This window comes from Colletotrichum graminicola (assembly GCF_000149035.1).
Source record: "Colletotrichum graminicola M1.001 genomic scaffold supercont1.11, whole genome shotgun sequence".
Taxonomy (NCBI): Eukaryota; Fungi; Ascomycota; class Sordariomycetes; order Glomerellales; family Glomerellaceae; genus Colletotrichum; species Colletotrichum graminicola.
This window is the reverse complement of record NW_007361015.1, coordinates 361,447-376,940: the sequence shown is the minus strand read 5'-3', so window position 1 is coordinate 376,940 and position 15,494 is coordinate 361,447. Positions and strand designations below refer to the sequence as shown.

The 15,494-nt window shown below is 55.6% G+C and overlaps 5 protein-coding genes across 5 annotated transcripts; 3 read left to right on the top strand and 2 right to left on the bottom strand.

Annotated features, from left to right (window-relative positions):
* Positions 1 to 327: 327 nt before the first annotated feature.
* GLRG_03657 (ZIP Zinc transporter) lies at positions 328 to 2,034 on the top strand (the record flags this gene model as incomplete). The annotated part of the gene is made up of 3 exons (XM_008094342.1): positions 328 to 391; positions 475 to 605; positions 679 to 2,034. 3 exons carry the CDS (start codon positions 328 to 330, stop codon positions 2,032 to 2,034), a joined length of 1,551 nt encoding a protein of 516 aa, XP_008092533.1.
* Positions 2,035 to 2,653: 619 nt separating this feature from the next.
* GLRG_03656 (uncharacterized protein) lies at positions 2,654 to 4,273 on the bottom strand (the record flags this gene model as incomplete). The annotated part of the gene is made up of 2 exons (XM_008094341.1): positions 2,654 to 4,137; positions 4,195 to 4,273. The coding sequence occupies 2 exons, from the start codon at positions 4,271 to 4,273 to the stop codon at positions 2,654 to 2,656; spliced, it is 1,563 nt and encodes a 520-aa protein (XP_008092532.1).
* Positions 4,274 to 4,665: 392 nt separating this feature from the next.
* GLRG_03655 (RNA polymerase Rpb6) lies at positions 4,666 to 5,343 on the top strand (the record flags this gene model as incomplete). The annotated part of the gene is made up of 4 exons (XM_008094340.1): positions 4,666 to 4,700; positions 4,754 to 5,020; positions 5,099 to 5,218; positions 5,307 to 5,343. 4 exons carry the CDS (start codon positions 4,666 to 4,668, stop codon positions 5,341 to 5,343), a joined length of 459 nt encoding a protein of 152 aa, XP_008092531.1.
* Positions 5,344 to 9,835: 4,492 nt separating this feature from the next.
* GLRG_03654 (S-formylglutathione hydrolase) lies at positions 9,836 to 10,851 on the top strand (the record flags this gene model as incomplete). Its single annotated transcript, XM_008094339.1, has 3 exons — positions 9,836 to 10,519; positions 10,591 to 10,695; positions 10,756 to 10,851. The coding sequence occupies 3 exons, from the start codon at positions 9,836 to 9,838 to the stop codon at positions 10,849 to 10,851; spliced, it is 885 nt and encodes a 294-aa protein (XP_008092530.1).
* A 430-nt stretch (positions 10,852 to 11,281) lies between these two features.
* On the bottom strand, positions 11,282 to 13,906 carry GLRG_03653 (spindle pole body interacting protein; the record flags this gene model as incomplete). The annotated part of the gene is made up of 3 exons (XM_008094338.1): positions 11,282 to 11,701; positions 11,757 to 13,001; positions 13,130 to 13,906. 3 exons carry the CDS (start codon positions 13,904 to 13,906, stop codon positions 11,282 to 11,284), a joined length of 2,442 nt encoding a protein of 813 aa, XP_008092529.1.
* Positions 13,907 to 15,494: the final 1,588 nt, after the last annotated feature.

Below are 15,494 nucleotides of genomic sequence, written 5' to 3'. Positions count from 1 at the left end.
TCAAAATCTATCTGACACCTTGATATTCTCATCATCCTATCTCGCCGCGTCCTGCGTCTCCAACAACGCATTCACCACCCGCCTGTGTCTCTTGCGCGGCTGTACTACGTCAGTGGTCGCTCACTCCTGCAGAACGAGAGGCAGCCACACCGATACCGTTACCCAGCTTCCTGGACGCCGCGAACGAGACTCGAATATTCAATTCAATAGAACAAAATCCCTCCAAAAAAGGACGTCGGATCTACTGTTTGCCCCTCATATGCGCTGAGCACTAAGCCCACCTACAGTCAAGCATTGATTGGAGGCGTCGGGACTGACCTGTTCATCATGGAGGCGACAGAGGTCGACAACGACACCAGGGGGTGGATCATGTGTATCGTGAGCGGAATGGGTGGGTAACCAGCCATATTATGTCATGCCATACTTTGGCGTGCTGATTAGTGAGCTGTCGCTGACATTTTTATTCCATGATAGCCTGCGTCGTTGGCGCATCCATCATTTGCGTCGACCTGCTTGTGCGCTACATTCCTGGAAAACGCAACTTCAGGATACAAGACAGCAATGGCTTCTTGGCCTGCTCACTAAGCCTGAGTTTCGGAGTCATGGTCAGTCGGTTCCCAAGACCTTTGCGATGTTGCTATGGAGAACATTGACTGACAATGGCATTATGCGTACCAGCTTTACTCGGCCTTGAACAACATGCTGCCGTCTGCAAAGAAGTATCTGAAGGATGATGGGTTTCAAGACCAGCTGGCAGGATTCCTTATGATGGCCTGCTTTATTGGAGGGTTCGTCGGCATTCAAGTAATTTCACGCCTGCTGCACCAGTACATGCCGTCGCATGTTGTCGACTGCGATCACACGCACGACCACGGTGAGAATGATTTCCGGTCGCGCAGTCTAAGCAGGCAGACGTCTACCTACACTTCGAGTCGTCGATCATCCCGCCGCCCGCTTCTCGGAAGGGTTGCAAAGAACGGCCACGCCACCGAGTCGACTCCTCTGCTCAACGGAGGGGTGCCGCAAGAAAACGGCGCCCACCTTGTAGCCAAGCGCCACACCTCGAGTAGAACCCCGAGCGTCAACACCGCGCATTCTACCCCTGCTCGGACTTCGCGGAGTCGTGGTCCCACAGCCGATAGACGACCGTCCATGGCCCAAGTCCAACAGCGGGTCATGTCCTTCGTCAAAGACACAAAAACCAACTGCGATGAGGACGGGCCGTGTTTTGGATACACTGACCCTTGCGGGCAGGAGTGCTTCAAGCACTTGAGCAACCGAACAACAACTGCTCCAAGACATCCGTCCATGCTTCGGACGAGCATGGGGAGCTTCAATGTTCACAGCCACGCCGACCTGGACGACTTGGAGGAGGGCGGTCCCTTAAGCGACCCGCCCACCAGCGGGACAGTGCAGACGAGCCGTGCGACGTCAAGAGAGCCTCTGTCAGAACACCATGAGACGGATCACCATGGTCATGGCCACAACGCCCATGGCGATGCCGAGCACATGGGCGAAGACGTCGAGGCCCAACATCACCACCATGTTCCCACCAACGCCTTCCTCTCACTTGGCCTGCAGACCTCGATCGCTATCGCGCTGCACAAGTTCCCCGAGGGCTTCATCACATACGCGACGAACCACGCCAACCCCACGCTGGGCTTCAACGTCTTCATGGCCCTGTTCGTGCACAACATCACCGAGGGCTTCGCCATGGCGCTGCCGCTGTACATGGCGCTCGGGAGTCGCCTTAAGGCCATGGTCTGGTCCGCCCTCCTGGGCGGCTTCAGCCAGCCCCTTGGCGCGGGCATCGCCGTTTTGTGGTTGAAGCTTGCTAAGCACACCTGCCTCACTCCCACCGCCGTCGCGTACGCCTGCATGTTCGCCATTACGGCCGGTATCATGGTGAGCGTCGGTCTGCAGCTGTTCGTCGAGGCGCTTAGTTTGAACCACAACCGAAACCTTTGCATCTTTTTCGGATTCATGGGCATGGCTCTACTGGGCATCACCGGCGCCATCGCCTCTACGCATTAATGGCATGACACGCCTTCTCCAAACACGTAGCGCTGAGTTCGGAGATACAAGTGTCAAAATCCCTCTCATCGGCGTTTAGGATCATTGTTTTTTCTGTACCCAGATTTGATGAGCATGTTATCGGGCATCGGCACAGGAAGGGCAGGGCGGAACGAGGGCATATAAAGTTCTACCACTGGACGTGTTAACGACTTGAAGGGCTTCAATTGGTTTAGACTGGACGAACAGGTCGTCTTTGCGACCTTGCGAGCATTGGCCTGGCTAGGTAGGGTGGGTGGGTCACTTGTCAACCGCAGAGCATGGCGCTCGCGCGACATTATAGATATGGGCATTGAACAACAGGATTTGGAAAACATCCTACAACCAGATAAACGAACAACAGTGACGTGAAGTGATGGAGCGTTAACGAGTTTTGTAGCTCCCACAGATAGTATATACGTTTTGACTGATCAAAGCAACAACTTTTGGTGACCCCCTTATTTTTATCTAGCAAGTTCTTGTGCGTGTCGTGGCCTTCCGTGTGGCCGGGTATCATTGCTGCCGTAAAGTAAATTAGAAAAAAGCATCGCGCGGACTGTTTCAGTTTCTGCTAAGGTCGGGCTCCGTCCACCGTCGCCATTTAGGCCGTGGTTCCGAGTGCCGGGTCGACAAACTGCGAAAAGTTCTCGTCAATGAGCGCGCGCATGGCCGCCTCCTCCTGCTGCCACGCCTGCGGCGGCGTGCCGAACTCGTCGGCCGCGCCAATCCAGAAGTCGTCGCTCGGACCGGGACCGTCGCCGCCGTCGCCGACGCCCGCGAAGTCCGTCACGCCGGGGATGATGCCGTACAGCGGCAGCTCCGGCATCTCACGATCGCCATCGAACGGTACGCTGTTGGCATCAGGGTCGTCCGCCAGGCTGAGGATGGCGGCCTCGATCTGGTCCATGTGCGGAGCGGTCGGGGAGGGCGGTGGGTGCTGCTCGAGATGGACCTGGAGATCGTGGTGGCGGATGAAGCGTGCCGTACAGCCTGGCATGGTGCATAGGACGGTCCGCTTCGTGCCGGCGATATCGTCGATGAGGTTGGGGGCTTTCTGGTTCGGCACGGGGCGCTCCAAGCCCAGGTGGACGTAGCGGATGTGGTCCTCGAGGTTTGCTTTGGTGACGAAGCCTCCGCCGCAGCCCTGCTCGTTCGACCAGCTCTCGAGGTCGGGGGAGCCCTTGACGTCGACCTCACCGCAGACGAAGCGGAAACCCTCATGCGCCGTGCGGATGTGCACCGTGAGGTTGTATTTCTTGGTGAACTTCTTTTCACAACCCTCCCGTGTGCAGGGGATCGTCTTGCGCGCATCAACAGGAATGCCAGAGTGGCGCATCTCGACATGCCGCTCCAGCTCCCACTGCCCTGTGCACTTGAACTCGCAAAATATGCAGTTGAGGTGCTCCTTGCGGATGTGCGCTTGCAGCAGCGCGAGGGTCGTGAACCCGACCCTGGCGTTTTCGTCGTCATTGCCGCACTCCTCGCACCAGAACTGCGGCTCGCTGTGCTCGCGGCGCGTGTGGTTCCGTAGCGCACCCTGGGAGTCGAAGCCTGCGCCGCAGCTGGGCACCGTGCACGGGTAGGCGTGGGCACCGAGGTGTTCGGAGCGGATGTGTCGCTGAAGGGTGTTGTGCTTGCGGAAACTCTGGTTGCAGGGAGGGAAATCGCGGCAGCGGAAGCGCTCCTGGCCGGCGTGCACGTCCTGGTGGCGGCGCAGGCGGGTCGCCGTGAGGAATGATTTGCCGCAGCCCTCATGGGTGCAGGTGTAGGCCCGCTCCTGGGTGTGGGAACCCTTGACGTGCTGGCGGAGGTGCTTCTCTTCGCGGTAGTCCTTGTCGCACCCGGGGTAGGTACACTTGAAGGGTCGGTCGTCCGTATGAGAGCGGAGGTGGGCGGCCAGGCGAGCCGGTCGGTTGAAGGTCTTGTTGCAGTCCGGATAGGTGCAGGGAATCGTTTTGAGGTCGGAGGGAAATTTGCGGGAGCGAGTGGTAAGGGAGGTCTGGCCGGTCTGGACGGACTCTACCTCTGCGTTCGCAGTCGAGCCGGAGTTGCTGGCGGTATCGTCGTAGTCGTCGTCGCTGGGGGCTGTGGTATATTGTATTAACGGAATACACCGCTGCGCGGAGCTCAGGTATCACCAACCAATGTCTTCTAGGTTCTCTACTTTGGGCCTTTTAGAGCCGGAAGCAGCAGAGGCCTCTTGGGCCTTCCTCTTCGTCATGGCAGGCGAATTGGGAAGAGCATCGCCTTCTTCAGCGACGGGGAGGAGATTTCGTCTACTGGAGTTTGAGGGTCGCTGGTGAACTTATTCCTGGCAGAAAATTGCACGATCCTGGGCGGTCAAACAAAATTTTGTGCGCTGCACCGGCCACAGAAGACTCGGTCCGGGACAAGCTTTCCTCTACTGGTCAGATAACGATAGCACGGACCCGCCCAAGGAACGCTGTTCAATCGCAGCCTCGTCAATAATTTTTCACGGCTGGACCCAGCAGAGGCACTCTGGCTTCCCCCCCGCGACAACCTCTCACCTACGCGACAAGACCAACATCCATATTCCAGCAACCGATCGCACCACCATCTCTCAGTGACCACCGTGTTAATTGACAGCTCAAGATGTCTGACTTTGGTGATGATGATGTCGGCGGAGGGTACGTAGACGAATCTTGCAGCTCGCCAGCGCCACTCTAATCTGATTAACTAGCGACGAGCCCATGTACGAGGACGAGGCGGCCGACTACTGGGACCCCGAGGTGCCCGCTGATGACGAGGATGTCGGACGGGCCGAGGGTGATGAGGATGCCGATAACGTGGTTGTGTCGGGAGACCCGTCGGCTGCGGCGAACGCGGGCAAGGGAAACGAGAAGTCGCACCGCGACAAGAAGATCCCCGATGATCAGCGGACTACAACGCCATACATGACCAAGTACGAGCGTGCCCGCATTCTCGGCACGCGCGCGCTCCAAATTAGGTACGACAAAGGAGCCCCCCTCCCCGCGATGCTCATCGTCATCCATGCGCGATCAACGAGGCTAATACAGACGTTCAGTATGAATGCGCCGGTGTTGGTGGACCTGGAAGGAGAGACGGATCCTCTTCAAATCGCGATCAAGGAGCTCCGAGAGAAGAAGATCCCTCTTATCGTACGCCGGTACATGCCCGATGGATAGTAAGTACTGGACTGTTTCCACCCACGCAAATTGAGCGTGGACTCTACAGTTGGGTTTTACGGATGTATGCTAACTGCGCGCGAACAGCTACGAGGATTGGACTTGCGAGGAGCTTCTCCAGTAAAAGAGGAGACCGATGGCTTTCGTCACTTACGGGACAAAGAGAGACATGCACATACGACTAGATGCAAGGCACCTTATACCCATCTCCTATTGTCGTTGCCTCAAGAGTAGTCAGATCCGCCCCCCGGAGCCAGGTCCTCCTAATCCGTTTTATCCGACTCTCCCGAGCCTGCTCGCGTCACTGTTGCTACGCAAGAAGATTTTGAAGGACAGCAACACCCATCCCTCTTAAACAAAAAATCGATACACTGAAAGGCAGTGTACTGTAGGTTGATTCTGCATTAAGCGTGGCGTTTTTTTCGTTTTGTTCTTTTTTCTAGACAAAAAGAAACATTGGATTTTCAGACCATAAAAGAGTACCTTCTCGGCGTGAGACGCAACTCCACCTCATCCCCTCTTTTCTTGTCGATTGGAACTCGTCCCGCATCTGCTGCAGCCATCCATCCGAGAACTACATGGCTCCATTGCTCATATTCTCGCATGTAAGTGAAAGGTTGCCTGCCCCGTGACAAGCGAGAGTGAGACTCCGGTGGCCTCTCCGGCTAACGCGCCGGACTGGGCGAATCACGCAACAACCTACCTCCCCCATCAGATGCCATTTTCTTCTTCCCTCTCCGGCTGTAGTCCCTCGAAGACAGAGGGGTATGAACCTGGGATGTAGAAACGATGGGGCCTCTGCCCCTTTCGACAACTTCCTCGCCCTTTGCTGCATCGTGACGAAACACATTCTCTTCCCAGTAAATCTTGTTTTCTTGAGGTTGGTTGTCAAATGCAGAGCAGCACAGAGGGGAAGAGAGTGTGACCCCCACACTTACACGCTGGTAATGCTGGTCTTTCTGCGCAAGATGACCTGCTTCCTCTCGCGCCGGTACCATATCTAGACATTTGAGAAGCGAGTAGAGGCCAAGTGCAGCTGCAATGGGAACCTGCCGTTGCCATTCGTTTTGCCTACCTTTGAAAAAGTACTGACACTCGTCAGAAACCTTCCGCTACTGGAAGTAAGGGCACGACGCCACGAGCAGCCTCTCTTCTAGCCCAGTCGTTCTTCCGCCCAGCAATGACAGCAGCCGCGTCACCAACAATTCCTTCTGTCATATGACGGACTACCTCGGCCCGCAATCGTTGCCGTTGCACGGCGACGCCGCTGTTTACAGATCACGCCCATAGAGGACAGCCCGCGCTGGCTGACACGGGACCTCGACACCTATCCGCTGCGCCGGTGATCCAGCTTCCGTTCCCCAACGAATCTGGTCTAGGACAACAACGATACCAAGAGATTCCTAGCCGTCGAGCAGGGGAAGGGCTCCGAGGTATGTCGGTATCGGCCAGCTAGTCGTCTACAGCGGCGGACACTACGCGCTGGGCTGGGGTCTGTCTGCATACATCTTCTTGAGCCCTCGCACCGCGACGATCCGGCTGCATCGTTGGCATATAGGCAGGATATATCGGAGCAGGCAGAAACTAGACTGGGCGAAACGCCTGTTGAGTGCTGCCGGTTTGTCCCGTTGACAGCATCTGGTCCTTCTCTTTTTTCGGGCGGGGCAGTGATTGATGGCCGAAATGCTGACCCGGGAGTCTAGACCGTCTTCTGTACGAACATGATTAGGCACCAACCGCCTATCTCAGAGGTGAAGTTTGACGACGTGATGGTCGTAGGACCACAGAGTACTGGAGCATCCCCAAGGTATACAGTCGGTATGTACGGTCAATGAGCCGTTCTGCTATGTGTGCGCTGCAGACTAAAAGGGTACGCTCAGCCTGTTGGAGCAACCTCGGTGGCTGTATTTGCTATGTGTTGAGCGGCGATGGTTGGGCATCGTCTCATTATAGCGTTGGAGTCCGTTAGACGAATAGTGAGTATGCTTCTATGTTATGGTTCACTGAAGGACCATAGCCTCTGTATCAGCGAGCAATATCAGACAGCACGACCATCTCTTGGCGGGGAATAGCTCAGTCGCGAAGCTATATGAAAGGTTAGGACGCGCAAGAAACCCAGTTGAAAAGGTAGACTTGGACAACGAACCAGTCACGAGCCAGTTTTCTTTCATCGTCGAGAACGAAGTGAGGCCATGGGCAGCAGACATGTGAGCGCTGCGGAGTCTCTTCTGGCATGATGGCGGCGGCGACGTTCCCCAAGCGCGTGCTAAGATACTGAATGCCAATACACGGTTCGCCGTCGTGCGCGGATGGTTCTCAGTGTCTCCAATTCCACAAGGAACAACCCGGTGCTGTGGGGAGCCGGGCAAGCCGGCTGTATGGGCATGACGTTCTTTCAGTCATGGACAGATACACGGCGGTGCCATACCGCGGCCTGTCGCCCGAGCGGCGCCTCTTCGTTGTCCAGTTCATCACCTCGAGGGAAGACCGTGCAGAACTCAAGCCTGACGCATCCGCCGCGGGTGGGACCCGGTCCCGTTTCTGGATAGCTTCATGCTTCATGCCCTATCGATTCCAGCTTTCTCAGCTTTGTTTCGCAACAGAATCAGTCTGCGCTTGTTGGCGTTCCAAAAGATGATTCCAACGGCTCTGCTGGTCTGCAACAACAACTCACAACAACCACATTAACTTATGGTAGGGGGCTACATCGGTAGCGGCAGCTGTATACAAGAACCATCGGACGACCTCTGAGAAGCTTCCCAAATAGACGCCGGTTCTGTCGCTCACGTTCGTGATCGAAAACCGGGCCAGAGTCGAATCGGTCATAGCCCCTTGCAGTCCCATAACTCGCCATTCTCGAGGGGCACTGGTGCCTTGTCTCCGGAGATCCCGTTACAGGGCGAGGCACATAAGTTCTCGTCTCTTCTTGCCATGACTGTCACCCGCACCACGTGCCACCCACGACCGCGCCATTGCTCGTCCGAACCTGTACCGAATCGCTATCTCGATCTGGCTTTTCACTCGAGATCTCTGCGGTGTTTGTCTCGCTCTCTCCGGCTGTCGTGGAAGATTGCGAACGGACGGGCTCAGCGCTCTCAGGCCTCTCAAGTCCGTCGCAACGTTTGTTTTTGTGACAAGACAGACAGCATGAGCTTCTTTGACGCAGATATGCGCTCAGCGACGGCGGAACTACTTGCGGCGGCTGTTCCTACTGTCAAGCGGCCAGCAGGACGTCTTGCCGCTCCTGTTGCAGAGTTTGACGCTGCGCTGACATATCTGTGACCTTGCGCTCGAATGACATGGGACATTGTTGAATATGCGGCTCCACAACTTCAGCTAGGTGGGCTTCGCCAACACGATATCACGTCAAGCTGTATGCAAGAGACCGGGGTTGATCTGTAGGTGGCTCTGACTGACTTACGTGGTTCGCGACGAGGATGTAGGCTTCAAACAGGCAAAGCAGCTCCAGGAAACCAAGGTGTGACTTTTAGACCATCGAAGCATACTCCTCGCATGCTATTTGTCTATCGACCGTTTTTGGGGGGACGCGTAAGGTAGCTCGCATATTGACCAGCGCCTCGACGAGGACGAGGACAAATTACACCACACCGTAGGCAAAGTTTCAATGCCTTGGGTCGGGACTCAAACTTTCCGCGCTCTGGTCTCCTGATGAAGTATTTTGGCAGGAATGGGGTCAGTGGACAATGGGGAAAAGGGCAGAATGCGGCTGCGTTGGCAATGTGTGTGGTCTGGGAGGTTGAGTTGTGGCTTACTCGAAAAGTCAGGCAGGAAAGAACTGGTCCAGTCAGCTTCCGGGACAGGTACCGAAGCTACCTCTGCCTACAACTTAGGTGGGTGGGTGCAGTGTGGTACAGTGCGGTGCGGTGCGTTGCGGTGTTACCCCTCATGCCGATGACGCACCCCCACCTCACCAAGCCACGAGACAAGTAGCTCCAAGCTCTCTACTCTCTCAGCTTCCAGCTTCGCCGGTCCGGCGCGACAATGCGGGGTCTGTTGCAGCATGAGCGAAAGGACCTCTCTCCATTGAGCACTCACCCACCCCCCTCGAACGGCATTACAAACATAAACTGGACCTTGCGATTGCTTTCCGGGTAGCTTTACCACCTTTGGCAGGTTACACGCCCCCCCGATTCATCAATTCAAAGATACCTTGCTGAACGAGAGTCTCAAGGAGGGGTTGCTCCATCCATCCCCTGCAGAGCGCTCGACGGTACATGGTGGGGTAAAACTGGCATCAACACGACAAGAAGCAACGGTCAATGGCAGAATCGAAACGACGGGACGGGTGGACCGGGGGAGGAAAAGATACAGTCCATCCTAAAGCCAAGGCCATCATATCCCTCCTTCCTCCACTTCTCCGATCCGATCTCAATGGACTTAACTCGGGATTTTACTTATTAGGCTCATCGGATGCCACCCTCCTCTCTGCACTGCAACCATAGAATAATTCCAACCTGCCCCCCTCTTCTACTTCTTCTTTCATTGCTATAATCCTCGTCCTCTTCTCTTTTTTCCATCTCTCGCCTGTGCTTCTCCTCGAATTGAAAGCATTATACCCCCTTCTCACAAGTGATACCCCAAAAACAACCGCAACAATGGCCGCCGCCGCCGGGTTCAAGACCAAAGCATCCATCACCAACTTTGGGGGCCAGCTCCTCAAGCTCTCTCACAAGTCCTCCACCACCGGCACCGACATGGCTGTGAACCTCTACCTACCTCCCCAGTGCACCACCCGCGCCGTCCCCGTCCTCTTCTACCTCTCCGGCCTGACCTGCACCCCGGACAACTGCACCGAGAAGGGCTTCTTCCAGGCTCAGGCCTCGGTCCGCGGCGTCGCCATCGTCTACCCGGACACCTCCCCGCGCGGCCTCGACCTGCTGGGCGAGCGCGACTCTTGGGACTTTGGCGAGGCTGCCTCCTTCTACGTCGACGCCACCCGCGAGCCCTTCCGCCAGCACTACCGCATGGAGACCTACATCACAAAGGAGCTGCCCGAGCTGCTCTTCCGCGAGTTCGCCGGCAAGCTCGACCGCTCCCGCGTTTCCATCACCGGCCACTCCATGGGCGGCCACGGCGCCCTGTCTCTCTACCTGCGTCACCCGGGCATGTACCGCAGCGTCAGCGCCTTCGCCCCTATCGCCAACCCCTCCCAGTGCCCCTGGGGCGAGAAGGCCTTCACTGGCTACCTCGGCGACGACCGTGCCGAGTGGGCCAAGCACGACTCGACCGAGCTCGTCAAGAACTGGAGTTACGGCCCCCTGAACGCCCTCATTGACGTCGTACGTTGACTTCCTTTGCCTGGGTTGCGAGATAGTGTAGGAACGTGAGAATTCTGACCAGATATAAACAGGGTCTTGGTGACAACTTCTACATCCAAAAGCAGCTGCTGCCCGAGAACTTTGAAAAGGCCGTCAAGGAGAAGAACCTCGAGGGCCTGAACCTGAGATACCACTACGTGAGTCGGGCTACATCGACCCCGGATACGCAGCGGGACTGGAGGTGCTGACAATCACAGGGCTACGACCACTCCTACTTCTTCATGGCGTCCTTCTCCAAGGACCACGTAGACCACGCCGCCAAGCACCTGGGTCTCGGTAACCCCACCGCCTGACTCGAAGGCCGAAGCAATAGGTTGTAAACGAAGTAAATACCAGTGTTGACATGGTTGGACAGTGGCTTGATGTCGAAGCTGAAAGAGACGGATACCACGGAAGTTGTGTAAGCAGAGAGTGTCGCGTGTTGCGCATAGTCGAAATTTAGTTGTTTTTTTTCTTCTCTTTTCTCTTCTAGGAATATGCTGCTGCTGCTGCTGCCGCTGAGATTCTTGAAATTCGACCAAAAATAACCGACGCTCGTTCACCCATTCCCATCATGAACTTCGTGATGTGCATACCCAAAAGCAACAGCCCTTTCCCTTTTTGCGCATTCCACGTTGCGCGTGACATGAGTACTGAGCAGAAACGCCAGTGCCGGGTATAGAAACCGCCCGTCGTCGTGAAGGATATCTAGAAGATTGCAACCGAACCAGTGTGTGGAAGCGCCTAGCTGACCCGTTTCTCCACCTCGGTATTTACGCCCCCCTTTTCGAGCTTCATTCGCATCTCCATATCCAGCTCCTTGCGTATGCGGTTATACGCCAGTCTCTCGAACCGGCTGAGTGCGTTCCACCAATGCTGACCTGCCTCGTGCTCGGCGATGCGTTCTAACAAATCGGCCGTCTTGGCGCGCACTTCGCGGTCTTTATGAAAGAGGCCAAGTGCGATGTAGAACAAACCAGCGTGCGATTCGGGCGCCACGCTCAGTAGGAGACAGATCTCATCGTAAGAGTAGACGTATTTGGAGAACGCCATGTAGATTTCTTTGCTTTGCATCGGGTTCAACCGCTGCGTCCGTAGGCGGTCATGCATGTGGTGCAAGTCCAGACCTTTGAGCGGCTTTACCGTATACATGAGTGCGAGGTCCTGAGCCTGTCAGTTGGAGAGGCCCGGGGCTAGTCGTTTCATGGTCAGTTCTTACCTGGATGAAGCTGTAGTAGCTCCTGGTGTTTCGCCATCCTTCGATTCTCGTCACATTTCCTGCCAGCTCCTTGGATTTCGCCTGCTCGTTGGGCCACACGTAGCCATGCCCGTTGACCCCTACAGGCCCCGTCTCCAGCTCATCGCCACCAATGTAAAGAGCACTAGCACCATATACGCTCTCTTCGAAAGCAGCTGCAATTCGCGTAAATCTGATCACCCAGTCTCGCCATTTGGCGCGTATTACCCGCTCACCATGCCTGGCCGCTATGCTCCTCAGTATGTCTTGCATGAAGGCTATGTCTCCGGTGAGATCGCTCTCGGCCGCAACCTTGGAGGCGCCTCCAACGAGCCCAGCATATGCTGGATTCTGTTGTTGGAAGTAGACCATCCCCTCTGTCACGGGTGCCGGTTCAATTTTGCTACTGATCTTAACTCGTCCCGTGGGTAAGTCGCACAAGACGTCCCACCATTCAGGATGCAGCTCGAACGTTGGATTCGTGACACCCGCGATGAACCCAGGCACGTTGAGGAGATCATCGATCTTTGTCAGGTCGGTGTACGGGAACGCGTGCCGGGTGAAGCCCCTGAGTGTACCGCCGGATGCCAGGGCGCATGCCGCCAAGACTGCCTCCGCAACCTCGCCCGAAGGCATATTGTGCCCCAGGAAGATGACGCGCTTCTGCGTCAGTAATGCGTTGACTAGCACAATGATCGGGTGTGTATTCGGGCCGTTTGTTGTCAACTGCGCGTGCAGGGGAAAAGGCTGTGGCGCTTTGCCCTGCGGCTCAGAAAATTTCTGGATGAGTTTGATCAAAGAGAAGTCGCCTACGGTTTCGGGCATGACGGCAACAGGAACCTTGATAGGAATCGGGATGCCCTTGTACATGACTTTGCTTTCGAACTCGTGCGTATCGCGGGGTACCGAGTATTGTGACGACCCCTCAATATGAGCTTTTGTCCCTGCTCTGGAAACGCCAGGTAGCTTTTGCGAATCTCGGCTCGAATCAAAGGACAAATCGGCGAGGTGCTCTCCGCGGTCCTCGGCTATCCTCATTTGAATCATCTGTTCGAACTTCTCCACAAACAAGTCTTTGTTGTCACTGGCTAACAGCAAATGCCTCTCAAGCAGGCTGAGTTTTGGCATGAGAGACAGATCCATGGAGTTGACGGCATCGTACAACAAGGCCAATGTCTCGGGAACCGGTGCCTTAAAGTATTCGTCAAGGGCCAGCAGTAAAAGGGGCTGGGACATGTTAGTGAACAGAGAAAGGGGATAAAAGGTGCGAGGCGATGCCTGCTTGCCTTGTATATGTGCAGGAACGGGTGCCTGGTGCAGATTGCCATTGCTTTCACAACAGCGCCTCTCTTGACCGTCTTGTCCTGTTTTGTGTTGACCAGGTTCAAAACATAGATCAGAGGCGGCCCTTCCCCCCCTTCGGGTTCTTCATCGTCCGACTCGGAGTCGTCGAGCTCGTCCAAATCATCCAGCCTCACCTCTTCATCGTCCAAGTCCTCGCTGCCGTCATCTTCATCAATAATCCCAGCAGCTCGGTTGCGCAGGCGTCTCCTCCTCCTCTTCCTGGCCTCCTTCGCTTTGCGTTCCTCGTCCTCCTCCTCCTGGCTCGTGTCCTTGTGCAGGAAAAAAATAGTCCAATCCTGATTCCGAACGTGGGCCTGATCGGGTAACATGAGCTCCGCCAGCATGTGCTCGTCGCCGGTGATGGAGACAGGATATTGGTGCTCCATTACCGGGCCGCGGTCGATATCGAAAGAAGCGACCAAAATGTACTCGACATGGTTCTCGGTGGACCCACGAGGGTACTGTGAGCGCAGCTTACGAGGGGGATGCGCATCGGGGTTGTAGCGCCTCGGGGCGGATAGAGATGAGTGTTGTGAAGACACGCCGGTTGACGGCGTCTTGGACTTGGAGCTCGGGTTTGAAGAACGGTCCGTCTCGACAATGGGAGGCGGTTGAGGGGATCGCGACGGGCGAGACGTATTAGACATTGACGAAGGGGACCTCGAAGCTGGGAAACTGGAAAGTGACGTCCGACGACTGGGCCAGGGACCGTTGGGTGGGGGGTATTGTGTTTGTGTGTTGGAATAGTTGCGCGTGAGGAACGGCAATGCGGTTTGTGTTGAAGCCATGCTGAAGAGGCAGTGTTTTAATTGCGGAGGCGATCAGATGGGTGTATGGAAATTTGAGGGATTCGAAGCGTTGCGCAAACTGTCGGTAGCCAGAGCCATCCAGAATCGGATGCAGTCGAGGGGGTCTGTTCGGGGAGGTGCAGCAACTAAGGTTGTCTCCGATCGAGAAGCGAGGCAAGAAGGTTAATGGCTCAGGGCCAGTGACGTCTGAAGCGAGAATGCGACATGAACAGGACGACCCAGAAGGCGGGAAATTTGCAGTGAATCTCGATTGTCGTCGGGAATCGTAAAGGATGTTGGTCGTCGTCAGGCAGAGTCCTGGAAGAAAAGCCAAATGCAAAGCGTTGGTCTAGGGGGTGCGGGAAACGAGATAGGGAGGGCGGCAACAGGGCGATGAAATGGGTACGAGGGAGGAACGCAGGCGACGCGGCAGTACATGTAGTACGTACTGTACACTAATAATTGGTTGGCTGTACGGATAGGTAGGTGCGCAAACCCGTTCCGGAGTGGTATTCGTTTCCAGAGGTAAGGTATGCATGAGTGACCGTCTTCAGGTCCAGGGTAGTAGCGCGAGGGGGCGTTCTCAGACGATTGCCGAATGCGCTCTACGAAACGTCAGATGCAGGCGACTGATTGACAGCACCCAATCTCTGTCAACGAGCGAAAACAGGATCGCCCTTCGGGGATTAGAGGTGGTTACCGGAGAAGGAATATCCTGTTCCAAAGGAATTAAGAAGCGTCAGTGCGTGGAAGAGTAGATCACCGAGACACAACCTGCTACGACGTTTAGTTTGGTCTTTGCCTCTGCTCTTCTGAGCCTCCGACCGTTGTGGTACCTAGGTTGTTTCCTGGTCTTGAGTTCCAAACTGTCCATACCTCCTGACAGGGATGGCCTATGACATGATGCTTCTTTCTCTCTCACATGTACGGGTATTCATCTTACATTTAGATTGTGCAATTCAACTCGAACCGAACCCCCTCGTCGGTTCGAATAATGCTTAACTACTAAGGTGCGTCGAAGCAAGGCACACGCACCTCCTTCGGCCAAACATGGCGTTGGATTGAGATGGAGTCAGATCCGCCCCGAGAGGAATGCCATGAATCGGGCCTATGGTTGGTTACTATCCCCCCCCTCCCCTCCCTTCTTCTTTCTCACCTTCTACTACTGGCGGTCTTCCGTGTATCGCTCAGGGCCAGTGAGCGGTGACGATTGGAGCAGCTGGTGGTTACGGATAGATTCAGATTCAGAATTCTTCAGCGCGTATCTTGGAAAGCAAGCAGCTGCCAGTTGAGGGGTAATCAAACTTCGACTAAGAACTAGTCGCGCTAGGCTATGCTGTCAGTCGGTCTGCCCAAAGACTCAGAGCCCCGAGAGACGGACAGATGGATGGCACGTGGTTGACAATGCGGGCTAACATCTGTCTCCGTGAGCAGTAAGCCGTGTCCGCGGGAATGCGTCGACTAATTAATCAAAACATGCAAAGCAATGTCGATCTCGAATCTCAGTTTTGCATTGCCCTTCCTTCAATAGTGTGCTCCTCTCCTTTTGTTTTTTATTCCCTTATTTCCTTTCTCGGAGTCAGCAGCC